Genomic DNA, 12,236 nt, shown 5'->3' with positions numbered 1-12,236 from the left:
GTCGCTGTGAAATGCGTTCCCTTGGCTCAAAAAACGGGGGGTGGGGGGTGGGGTTTGAAGAGAATCTTTGCTTTTCCCCATCTCGACCTCTTCGCGGACTCCCTTCCCTTCAGCTCGCGTGTTTGGAAGCACTTTGGGGCGGGGGGCTAGCTGGGAAAAGTCTGGCCGCAGCAGGAGGGGAGTGGGAGTGCCCTAAATGGTGCTCCCTCCCCCCAAATGCATCACCTGAGCAGCTCTGTGTAGGTTACGGGGGGCAGGAGGTCACCAGTTTGGTGTAGTGGTTAATGCAGACTCTAATCTGGGAGAACCGGGTTTGATTCCCCCACTCCTCCACTTGCACCTGGCCTTGGGCCAGCGTAGTTCTGATAAGAGCTGTTCTTGAAAAAGAGCAGTTTCTGTCAGAGCTCTCTCAGCCCCGCCCACCTCACAGGGTGTCTGTTGTGGGGAGGGGAAGGGGAAGGAGTTTGTCAGCCGCTCTGAGATGCCGAGTGAAGGGCGGGGTATAAATCCAGTCTCCTCTTCTTCTTCTCTGCTGGGGGCGGTGTGTTGCTCTTTCCACAGGATCTGGCGGGGTGTGTGCATGTGTGTGAAGGGTTTGGTTTAGGAGGGAAACAACAATTCCGGGGGTGGGGGTGGGGTAAAAGGTAAAGGTTCCACAGGATCTGGCGGGGTGTGTGCGTGTGTGTGAAGGGTTTGGTTTAGGAGGGAAACAACAACTCCGGGGGTGGGGGTGGGGTAAAAGGTAAAGGTTGCGGTGCTCATCTCCGTTTCCAAGCCGAAGAGCCAGCGCTGTCCGAAGATGTGGCCGGCATGACTAAACACCAAGGCGCATGGAACGCTGTTCCCTTCCCACCGAAGTGGTACCTATTCATCTACTTGCAATTTCTTGCTTTCAAACTGCTAGGTTGGCAGGAGCTGGAACTAGAGACGGGAGGTCCGTCATGCATGCGGCAACTCGGATCTCGAACTGCTGAACTACCAACCTTCCACAGCCTGCAGTTCAGCGTCTTAACCACTTGAGCCACCGCAGCTCCACGGTGATGGGGTAGATAGAGTTTTATAAAAGCTTATGAAAACGCGGGATAGAAAACGGGCAGAAACTTTCCCCCCTGCCTGGGAACACCAGGACTCTGGGGTCAGCCCGGGGAAGCGGTTGGGGGAGGTCGTTGCAGACTGTCCTGGGGTTTGCCTGACTTGTGGAACTCCCTGCCGCATGAAGCGGCAGTGGCGGCCACAAGGTGAGGTGGGTTGCAAATAGGGTCGGGCGCATGGAAGGACAGGTGAGGCTCCGTGGCTGGCTGAGAGCCAGGGTCGCCGAGGGGGTCGTCTGGGAAGGGCTCTGACTGATGCATGCCGGGGAGCAGGGGTGGGGGTGGGGGGCTGTGGCCAGGGGGGTTTCCCTGGGCCGTCTGAGTGGCCTGATGGTTTATAAGGAAAGTCTTTCTTTTCCCGGTGGTCCCAAGAACCTCTATTAAATATTAACATCAGCCCAATCTGCTGCCTGTTTGGAAACTTATCTTTTACCAGAAAGGTAAGGGAAGTTGAAATAAACATTGATCCAAGATCATTAGATCCCTTATTCACCCTTTAGAGTTACCTTTGGCAGATGACATCCACTTATCAAAATAGTCTGTTAGTTTGGCACTAAGCAACTTAAATGACTTCTCCTTCTGTGGTAAAAAGGTAAAGGTTCCCTTGCTCGAAAGCCAGTCGTTGCGGTGCTCATCTCCGTTTCAAAGCCGAAGAGCCAGCGCTGTCCGAAGACGTTTCCGTGGTCATGTGGCCGGCATGACTAAACACCAAGGTGCACGGAACGCTGTTCCCTTCCCACCGAAGTGGTCCCTATTTACTTGCAATTTCTTGCTTTCGAACTGCTAGGTTGGCAGGAGCTGGAACTAGAGACGGGAGCTCACTCTGTCATGCGGCGCACTCGGGTCTCGAACTGCTGAACTACCGACCTTCCACAGCCTGCAGTTCAGCGTCTTAACCACTTGAGCAACCGGAGCTGTGGTACTAGGCTTCTAAACTTCTTTCTGAAGTAATCAGCACCTAATCTGAATCTGTCATATACTGCCTCTTTATGTTCAGCATAGAAAACAGGCTATCTGAGGGAAATGTGTTATAGATATAGATTTCAGCCAATTTCCCTCTAAATAAACTGGGTAAATACTTCATATATTGTGTGTTTGGTATTGCCCAGTTCTGAGCAGTCCTTTCAAAAGTTGACAGGAAGGTTTGTGGAGCCTCTCCTGACACATACACCATGAACTCTTTGGGGGCAACCCGAGGAAAATCAGCTCCGGGTTCAGGGTTTCCCTCCTTTTTATCTCCATTCTTAAGTCTCTCTCTTTCTAATTGTAACCTTTCTGCTTCCAATGGGGCTTGTCTTTCCATCTCTTGAGCTCTGAGATTAATTTCTCTAGTTCTAAGTTCTGCTTCAATTTTCCACTTTTCCATTTCTTTATTTTCACTTTTCTCTCAGAAACTCCAAATGTTTTGGACTGGGGATTATACATCCCCTCGGTTTCTCTCAGCAGTAGTTCTACTAGACTCCACACTACTTTGTATAGGAATAACTCTCAGTTCTACACTTTTTGCCTCTTGAGGTAAATTTAATTCTTTGTGCTTCTGAGCCTCCTTCTTCATTCCTAGAAACTCTGCCATTTTTCTCTCTCCTTTGTATTCTGCTCTACAATTCACGAGATTATGTTTTCTGTTAGAATTCTGCTAGTTTCTTTAGGTCTCTCCCCTTTATAACGATTCTGTTTCCCTCATAGAATTCAATTGAACATGAAATCTCCTCAGCGATCTTTCAGAGTTTTCTTTCCTCCCAGGATTTTCTATTCTTTGGGGCAAGCCCTTCACCTCAGAAAGTTTTATATCCCTTGAGTCTTTTCCCCTTCCATCCTAAGAATGTTTTATATCCCACCGCTGAGCCAACATGTGTCACAGTGCCTCTCTTTTATTATGAGGTGGTCTTAAATTTCTTGTTTCTTTCTCTCACTCAATGTATGCAATGCTGCCACTAGGAATATAATCCCAGCCTTTAATGAACCTTTCCCACAGTATTGTGCCCAAACTCTAAGGTTCCTTTGTGGGACTATGTGATTCTGAAGGATGAGGGCTCTTTTTGTAGCAGGAACTCCTTTGCATATTAGGCGACGCCCCCCTAATGTAGCCAATCCTCCAAGAGCTTACAGAAGAGCTCTGTAAACTCTTGGAAGATTGGCTACATTAGGGGTGTGTCGCCTAATATGCAAAGGAGTTCTTGCTACAAAAAGAGCAATAGCATATGACTCTGGGTTAACCATAAACAAGATAAAACTTTATTGGTGAAAGAAGCATATTGGTTACAAGATGTTTCGTTAAGTTGCTCAGTAAAATCTTTCCCTTTTTACTCTTTTCTCTTCCACCCCCCCCCCCCCCCACTCTTATAATACTCCGACAATATTAGATTTTGCCTAATGTGCCCCCTGAAGTAGAAGTTCTTCCTCCTTTAGAATCTTAATGCCTTCCACAGCACTTCTATAGGATTCTAATGAGAAGACTGCTTCCACGGCTGACGGAACCCTCCCTCGGCCTTCTCTCTCTCTCCACACACACATACACACTTCCTAGCTCCGCCCACACACTCTCAGTCCCCAGCCAATCACCTCATTCACTCATCTCCCTCTGTCGTTCCCCCCCCCCCCGTTGTTCTTGACACTTAAGGTAAAGGTTCCCTTGCTCAAAAGCCAGTCGAATCCGACTCTAGGGTTGCGGTGCTCATCTCCGTTTCAAAGCCGAAGAGCCAGCGCTGTCCGAAGACGTTTCCGTGGTCATGTGGCCGGCATGACTAAACACCAAGGTGCACGGAACGCTGTTACCTTCCCACCGAAGTGGTACCTATTTATCTACTTGCAGTTTCTTGCTTTCGAACTGCTCGGTTGGCAGGAGCTGGAACTAGAGACGGGAGCTCACTCCGTCATGCGGCAACTCGGGTCTCGAACTGCTGAACTACCGACCTTCCACAGCCTGCAGTTCAGCGTCTTAACCACTTGAGCCACCGCAGCTCCTTCTTGACACTTACCAACCATTTAAAGAAACACACACATATAACTTGAAATCATTACACCCCACCCTCCCCAGGAGCCATTTTCTCCAGGGGAACTGATGTCTCTGATGTGTGGAGAAAAGAGCTTCTGGGAGATGTCCGGGTCCCACCTGTACGTTGGCGACCCTAAGCTGCATCTGGTCCCCTTCCTTCATTGTCCCCACCACTTCTCTTTCCTCTCCTGTCTCTCCTCTGGCTGTTAGCTCCCCTCTCCCGATTCCTCAGGGTCCCTTGCCCCCATTTTGTTTTTCTCTCCTCTTTCATCCCCTGAGTCTCTACAGGGGTGGGATGGGGTGGGGTCTCGGGGTGCCCTTAGAATCATAGAATGTTAGAGTTGGAAGGGACCTTGCAGGTCATCTAGTCCAACCCCCTGCACTCTGCAGGAGCATAGCTGAAAGACAGCCCTACATACCTACCACATACCCAAAATATGGTCATCCAGCCTCCGCTTGAAAACGTCCAGCGAAGGAGCATCCACAACCTCCCTAGGCAGACTGTTCCACTGCTCAACCACTCTTAAAGTCCAGAAGTTTCTCCTGATATTTAGCCGGTATCGACTCCCTTGTAATTCCCACCCATTAGATCTAGTCTTGCAATCCAGAGCAAGAGAGAACAGATCTGCTCCATCTTCTACATGACAGCCCTTCAGATACTTGAAGACTGCAATCATGTCCCCTCTAAGCCTTCTCTTTCCCAGGCTAAACAGGCCCAACTCTTTCAGCCTTTCCTCCTAAGACTTGGATTCCAGCCCTCTCACCATCCTGGTTGCCCTCTTCTGGACACGCTCGAGCTTGTCAACATCCTTCCTAAAATGTGGTGCCCAAAACTGGACACCGTACTCCAGGTGAGGCCTGACCATAGCAGAATGGAGCGGAACGACCACCTCCCTTCCTCAGTGGCAGTCCCCTTAACTCTGCCTCCCTCTTTCTCTTTGTCTCTCTCCCCCCACTCCAGGCGGCTCCTCCTCCTCCCCCCACTCCCTGTGCTACTTCCACACGGCAGTGTCTGAGCCCAGCCCGGGGCTGCCCCAGTTCAGCATCGTGGGCTACGTGGACGACCAGCCCTTCGTCAAGTATGACAGCATCACGAGGAGGGGTGTGCCCCTGGTCCCCTGGATGGAAGCGGTCCTGGAGGAGGACCCCCAGTACTGGGAGAGGAACACCCGTTTCTCACAAGGTGCGGAGTCTGTCTTCAGAGTGGACCTGGAGATGCTGCGGGAGCGCTACAACCAGCAGAACAGCACAGGTGAGGGGAGGGGGGAGGGGCCAGCCACAGCACCTCCCCCCTGCCCTTCCCATGGCAAGAGAAGGGGGAGGGGCCGCGCCTCAGGAGGAAGGGGGAAGGAGGGAGAAGCAGCAGCCCCCCTCCCCAAGTAGAGCAAATGGAGGGGTGGGGCGAATGTGCCTCCCCTTGGCCCCAGAGGGGAAGATTAAAGGCATGTTAGCTGTCCTGGTGGGCACCACTCCCCCCCACAGGAGAGGTGAATCCAGAAAAGCAAAGTTCCCATATCCTGCAGTTTGGAGTCTGTTTTTTTTTGGGGGGGGGGGCTGTGGAATCCTCACAACTAGAGGAGGGGGAGGGGAAAGGAAGGGGGTTGGGCAATCCCCATTTCTCCTATAATCCGTGGGGGGCAGTGTTCCCTCTAAGCTGAGTTAGCGTGAGCTAGCTCACAGTTTTTTAGCCTCTGGCTCACACATTTTTGTCTTAGCTCAAGAAGAATGGCTCCAGAGCAAACTAATTTACGCAGCAGCCAAATCGCTCGCTCACAACTTTAGTACCAGTTGCTCACAAGGTAGAATTTTTGCTCACAAGACTCCACAGCTTAGAGGGAACATTAGTGGGGGGGGTTGCTGCCTGATGGAAGAAAGGAGGACTTTGGGGGGGGGGCTGCTTCTCCCTGGAGAGGAGCTCCTTTTTTACTTCAGAAATTCATGTGTCCCCCCCCTTAAGGTGACAGCCCCCCCATCCCGTATCCCCAGGGGCAAAAGAGGGGCCTGCCTCAGCGCTACTTTGGGGGATGGAATCAAAGGTGCCCTCCCCAACCTTTGATAGCAGCCCCCACGGGGGGGGGGAGAGGGGCTGGTAGTGACGCCGCCCAGTTCCAGATGGGAAAAATGCCAATTCTGTAGGGGTAGCAGATCCAGTAGACAGCAGTTGTCCCCCCCCCAGAAGCCTGACACCACCCCCTCACCATTTCCTGGGAGAAGGAAATGACAGTGTTTGGTCAACGGTGGGGCCAGGTCTCTTCCCCACACTCTACTCTGCCCATCATACACTATTTCCTCACAATTTCCCAGGGGGGCTGGGTCTCTTCCTGGGCTGGAGGCGCCCTCCCTCTGGGCTCAGTTTGCAGGCGTGGGGGGTGGGGGACAGAGAAGGGGCAGCAGAGGGAGGGGCTCTGTTTTTGCTGGTTCAGACCCTCCCCAACATCCCCTCCCCACATTGCTCTTGGGCCCTGCCTGCCTTCCTTCCTCCCAGAGCTCAGGGTGCCCACCTTCTGACCCCCTCCCCCAAGGCCTTTTTTTTTGGCATCCCCCAGTCCCACCCCACTCAGCTGCAGCAGGGGTCCTTGTTCCCATGTCCTCCAACCAAGCCCTGGGATCATGACTACAGCCCCCCCCACAGACCTCTCTGCAGGGCTGTTGTTCTGAAGGGGGGCTGTACTAGAAATACCATGAACTCCTCCTCCTCCTCCTCTTCTTCTTTTCAGTCCCTCCCCTTATTAAAGTAAGGACAATCTCTGTTATGCTTTCTCCCCCCCCCCAACAATGACAGGGCTTTGAGAGAGTGTGTGGCCTGCTGCCGCTGCCGGAGCACTACCTGGAACTTTTGATTACATTAGCTGCCCCCCCCCCCCCCCCCCATGGCCTCCCCTCCCAAAAAAACAATTACCGGTTAGCCAAACTGCTTGATCTACAGCAGTTGGCAAATTTTAGATGGGTTCTTGCCAATGTCTACCAAGGTCCAGTTCCCACCCAAAGTACCAGAGAAGGAGGTCGAGGCTGGTGTGGTTAAAATAACTGTTTTTTTTACTTAAGAAAATAGATCACATACAAACAATACTGATGCGCACACACATTCAATCAAGTTCCACAGAAATACAGTATTAAAAATAGTCACTTTTACTTAGCGGGGAGGTAGGTGACGGTTGATACTCATCTGTCCTGGAGCTTGTCAGTTCCAACGAAGAATGAATGGGGAGAAATAGAAAATCTAGGGAAATCAGCACACTGCTAGAGCCAGCCAGCATGTGTGGGTCTCCCCTCCCAAAAAAGTCCCTAGCTACGGGGGCGGGTCCCTTCCCTGGGGAGGGTTGTTTCCCACAGCCTGGAATGAGCACTGGGGGCCTTCAATATTTCCTAGCACTAGTCCTCTCCCCTCCAGGCCAAGGTTTTTTTTTTCAATTCTTGTCTATGGGGCTGAGAATGGCAATGTTATCTGTCAGGGCAGGAATCCTCCCGCCCGAGGCTATTTCTCCCCCCCACACACACACACAGGAAATGGGACTCTTCCCTGATTTCTCCCTCGAAGAGGTGCTGCCAGGAAAGGGGTGGTGGTGGATTTCTGAAGCCCCTCCTGGAGTTTGCTCTGTGTTGCCGTGGGAGAGAGAAGCATCCCTTTGGGGCCAGGGAGAGAAAGAGAGGGGGCCCCCCACCATTCAGGGGACTCCACTGGAAGGGACCCCAATGGTGGGGCGGGAGTGGGCGTCTCCTTCCTAAACAAGGTCCAAGTGAATAACACCTCACCAAAATCCTTTCTCATCCTAGTTAATACCCCCCAAAGTGTGTAGAAACCACAATCAATGCGGAAGAGACTTATGTTCCTCCCACCCCCACCCCCCTGCTGCTGAGAAGCTGGCCTCTCCACAAATGGTTTCTCCTTCAGGGAAGCAGGTCCCTGTGATGGGGTGGGGTGGGGGAAGAGGCGAACCTCCTCCTTTGGGGGTAGCCCCCTTGGAGAGTGGGAGGGGAGGCAGAGAGTGACAGAGGGAAGAGGCGGTCGCGCTTGCCTTTCTGCAGCCTCTCCCGCCCCCCTCACACACCCCCCGCCCTTACCTCCCGCATGTCTCTCTTGCACACAGGGCTCCACACCTGGCAGCTCATGCATGACTGCGAGGTGGGGCCAGATGGGCGGCTCCGTGGGGGACATGAGCAGTACGCCTATGACGGGGAGGACTTCCTCACCCTCGACAGGGAGACCCTCACCTGGATGGCCCGCGTGCCCCAGGCCCAGGAGATCAAGGAGAGGTGGGAGGGCGAGACCCATTATGCCCATCGCGCGAAGGACTACATGGAGGAGGAATGCGTGGAGTGGCTGCGGAGGTACCTGGGCTACGGCAACAAGACTCTACTAAGGACAGGTGAGGAGGAGCCCCAGCGCACGGGGGGGGGGGGGGGCCAAGGGAGGGAAGGGGGGTCCTAGGGAGGGGCACTTTGCCTGTCCAAAGATCTTCTGCAGCTTTGGGAGACTGACTGGGCTCTTGTTGGGGTATTTTATAAAATTCAGCAGAGTTTAAAAAAAAAACAGCTTAGTGATGCCAGAGTTCAATAATCAGACCCAGAGTCCATGTGTGTTTAAAAATATAAAAGTTTACTACAATTCTACCATAGGGAAGGGTAACTGGGAAGAAAATAACAGACAGCTATATTTGCTACATCCTCTCTCTAGACTAGAAGAACTGTAATGGCCTCTGTAACATGCTTCTTCTCCAAGACGAACAAAGAGGGGAAGAGAGGCCATAAAATGCAAAGACACTAACACTTTGCTTCCAATCAAACTCTCAGAACAGGGATGCTTTTCACGGGCTTGCAGCTCTAAGCTAACATTGGCTAACACAAAGGCAGGTGACTTCCTGTAACAACAAAACAGACATTTAACCCTATACACACACATTGAGTGTTTTCCAACATGCAAATACCCAACAGCTCTCCCCCTCCCCCTTCTGTTTCCCTGGATATCTTAAGGGGCGGGCGGGCTGAGCACTTAAAGACCAGGCTGCTTCTCCCCTCCCCAGCAAAAGCGGTACAGTCCTGCTCCCCCATCCAGCCCAGACTATGCCGCTTCCTTCTGCATCCACCCCCCACCTCAAGAGGGCGTGGAAGAGTCTTTATTGGGGCGTGGGAAAGGAGAATGCAGGTGTTTCTCCCTCTCTGTGACAACTAATGCCTCGCTCCTTGGTTGGGATGCATCACCTCCTTTTCCTTTGCCCGACTCTCCCTGCCCCATCCCTGGCAGGCCAAGGGGCTGACCCATCTGGGGGTGGCTGGGTGGGGTGGGGATTAGCTGGAAATGTATGGGGGGCGGGTGTTGAGAGCAATGCTCCCTCTGAGCTGTGGCGTCATGTGAGCCAAAATTCTACTTTGTGAGCTCCTGGCATTAAAGTTGTGTGCGAGCCATTTGGCTGCTGCATCAATTAGTTTGCTCTAGAGCCCTCCTTCCTGAATGAGACAAAAATGCGTGAGCCGGAGGCTAAAGAAGCTGTGAGCTAGCTCACACTAACTCAGCTTAGAGGGAACACTGGTTGAGAGCAGCAGGCCTTCCCAACATTCATGTAATTTTTACATGGAGGTGGCACACCACCACTGGCACAATTGCAGTTCACACCCTTGTCCACACAGGAGCCACCGTCAAAGCCATGGAGTCTTGGATGATCGCAGTTTTTTACACAGAGTCCCCCAACGTCCACAAATCCCTCACAGCAGCTGTTATGGCCACACGCTGAACCTCGGAAAGCAGGTGCAGGGGCTTTTAGGTGCCCTCACTGAGGCAAGAACTAGGATCCAAGATCCCCGTGGTTTTTACCGAGACCCCACCAAAACCAGCTGCAAGTTCATACATCTTTGTCAGCACCCATCAATTGCGTCACTGGTACAGAAACATATTAAAAACATGTTTCAAAAAAGGCCCCTTTGGTCAGAGTTTGGAACATAAAGGTTCCCTAAAGTAAATAGTTGTTGTTTAATGTTTTGCTGGGAGGGCGGGGTAAAAATCTAATAAAGTAAAAAAATAAATAAAATAAGAATTCAGGAGGATCCGTGACTTGAATCCATGCTTTTTGGGCTGTGTGGTCATAATGACACAGTGGGAATCCACAAAGCGTTTCTTCTTTAGATTTATTAGATTGTTAAGAGAAAAAAGTCTCCTCAGCCTCAAAACTGAGGTGAGGAAAAAAACACAAAGAACAGCCGTGGAGATCGTCTCTCCCGGCTGCAAAAAGAGAACTGAGGGAGTAGCTCCCCTCCTCCTGGTCATGTGAGCGTTTTGGCGGGCAAGCGCCAGAGGGAGGAGGGGCGCTCCTAGTCTATTAAGAAAGCTCTGGAAATCTTTTCTGTGGTTTTGGCCCAGAGTGCTGTATCCGTGCTTATTGCGCTGCACTCTGTGGATGTGGTATGGAATCTGGTGATGAGTTTTGCGGGGGGACCTTGTGTAAAAATTGTGAAGATTCAGGAGGATTCGTGCCTTGGACAAATTCGTGCCCTGGACAAATCTACATTTCTCTCCCCCCCCCCCAACACTTTTTGGATATGGATTTGATCTATCGTTCTGAAGTTTATTTCAGATGATCCCTTATAAAAACCATGAGGATTGATGAGCCTTTGAATCTTTGTTTTTGCACCATGTGGCATTTGCACCATGAAGAAGAAGAGAAGAAGAGATTGGATTTATAACCTGCCCTTCACAACCCAAAGGTGTCTCAGACCGGCTTACAAACTCCTTTCCCTCCCCCTCCCCACAACAGACACCCTGTGAGGTGGGTGGGGCTGAGAGAGCTCTTGACAGAAACTGCTCTTTTTCAAGAGCAGCTCTTACCAGAACTACGGCTTGCCCAAGGTCATCCAGCCAGGTGCAAGTGGAGGAGTGGGGAATCAAACCCGGTTCTCCCAGATTAGAGTCCGTGCACTTAACCACTACACCAAACTGGCTCTCATGAAGCATTAGACCCATGATTTTTCAGGTGTAAACTGTGGGCATGTGTGTATTCTTTGTATTCTTTGGCAATAGATCTTGGAGGACTGCATGCAAAAAAAACCCCATGAGGATCCCTGCACCCCAGCTGCATGGAGTATTAGAGCCATGATTTCTAGGATATAGTCTGAGGATGCCAAATTGATCTGTCATTTGATGGTCATGCGGGGGAGGGGTGTTTTGAGGGGGGGAGGGTTCCCTGTGTGCAAAAAATCTCGAGGGACTGTGTATATATGCCTTCTACTCTCTTCCATCCTCCCCTTAAAATTTGTTGCTTGTTGATGTCAAAAATGGCAGTTCAGGATGAAGGTGCCTGGGCACGGGCAGTGTGCCTTTCCCATTCAGACAGACAGCTCTAAAACAGGGTGGATTTGATTTAGATCAAATTGATTTTAAGTCATGGTTTTCTGCATAAAGGCTCATTCTTGCTGGCCTTAATACTTACAACCCAGATGAAGGTTTCATTTTAGTTCCAGGTTAGTTTTAGTTATATCAGAAAATTAATGATTGGTTCTTTACCACTTGAAACAGGTAATTATGAGATCATTGCAAGGTGAACTGTCTCTGGTTTAATAGGTGGAGTGTTTCACCCCTTGGAGATGCTGCAAGTTGAATACATCTGAACTGGGATGGGACTGGATGACCCCATGGGGTCCCTTCAGAGCCATTCTCCAGTCTGTCATCTTGGGAGATGCAGCGTGTTAACACAGGGGTGATGCTGCCGTTTCCACAGAGGCCCCACTGGCGAGGGTGGCACGCAAGAAGGGCCACGAGGGCCAGGAGACCCTCTTCTGCCAGCTCTACGGCTTCTACCCCAAAGAGATCGAGGTCACCTGGACGAAGGAGGGGGAGGACCGGACAGCGGAGACCCTTACGGGGGGTGTCGTCCCCAACTCAGACGGGACCTACCACACCTGGCTCAGCATCGAGGTGGACCCCAAGGAGAAGGGCCGCTACCGGTGCCGCACAACGTCACAGTTTAGAGCAGCGCCTTCCAGTCGTTCCCTAGACTTCCATTGAGGGTGCTAGCCAGTTTCTTGTACCCCTGGGACCGGGGCTGAGCAGGAAGAACGTCCCCGGTGGCTCTGGGGGGCCCATCTCTGGCAGGGGTGATGGTGGCAGGGACTCTGTGCGAGGGTTGCACAGGGGGGAAGTCCTCAGTGCAATTCCTGCTCGC

At 51.7% G+C, this 12,236-nt stretch overlaps 1 protein-coding gene across 1 annotated transcript in view; it reads left to right on the top strand.

Moving 5' to 3' along the window:
* Positions 1–12,236, top strand: part of LOC107124610 (major histocompatibility complex class I-related gene protein-like) — a 23,683-nt gene that overhangs the window by 5,089 nt on the left and 6,358 nt on the right. Inside the window, exons 3-6 of the mRNA XM_015428100.1 lie at positions 2,721–2,756; positions 5,058–5,338; positions 8,175–8,453; positions 11,793–12,023. Of these exons, the coding sequence (XP_015283586.1) occupies positions 2,721–2,756; positions 5,058–5,338; positions 8,175–8,453; positions 11,793–12,023 (827 nt within the window). The remainder of the gene's footprint in view (positions 1–2,720; positions 2,757–5,057; positions 5,339–8,174; positions 8,454–11,792; positions 12,024–12,236) is intronic.

This window comes from Gekko japonicus, unplaced genomic scaffold (assembly GCF_001447785.1).
Source record: "Gekko japonicus isolate JY-2015 unplaced genomic scaffold, Gekko_japonicus_V1.1 scaffold1261, whole genome shotgun sequence".
NCBI classification, from domain to species: Eukaryota; Metazoa; Chordata; class Lepidosauria; order Squamata; family Gekkonidae; genus Gekko; species Gekko japonicus.
The sequence above is the reverse complement of the archived record's forward strand: the minus strand, read 5'-3'. Positions and strand labels throughout refer to the sequence as shown.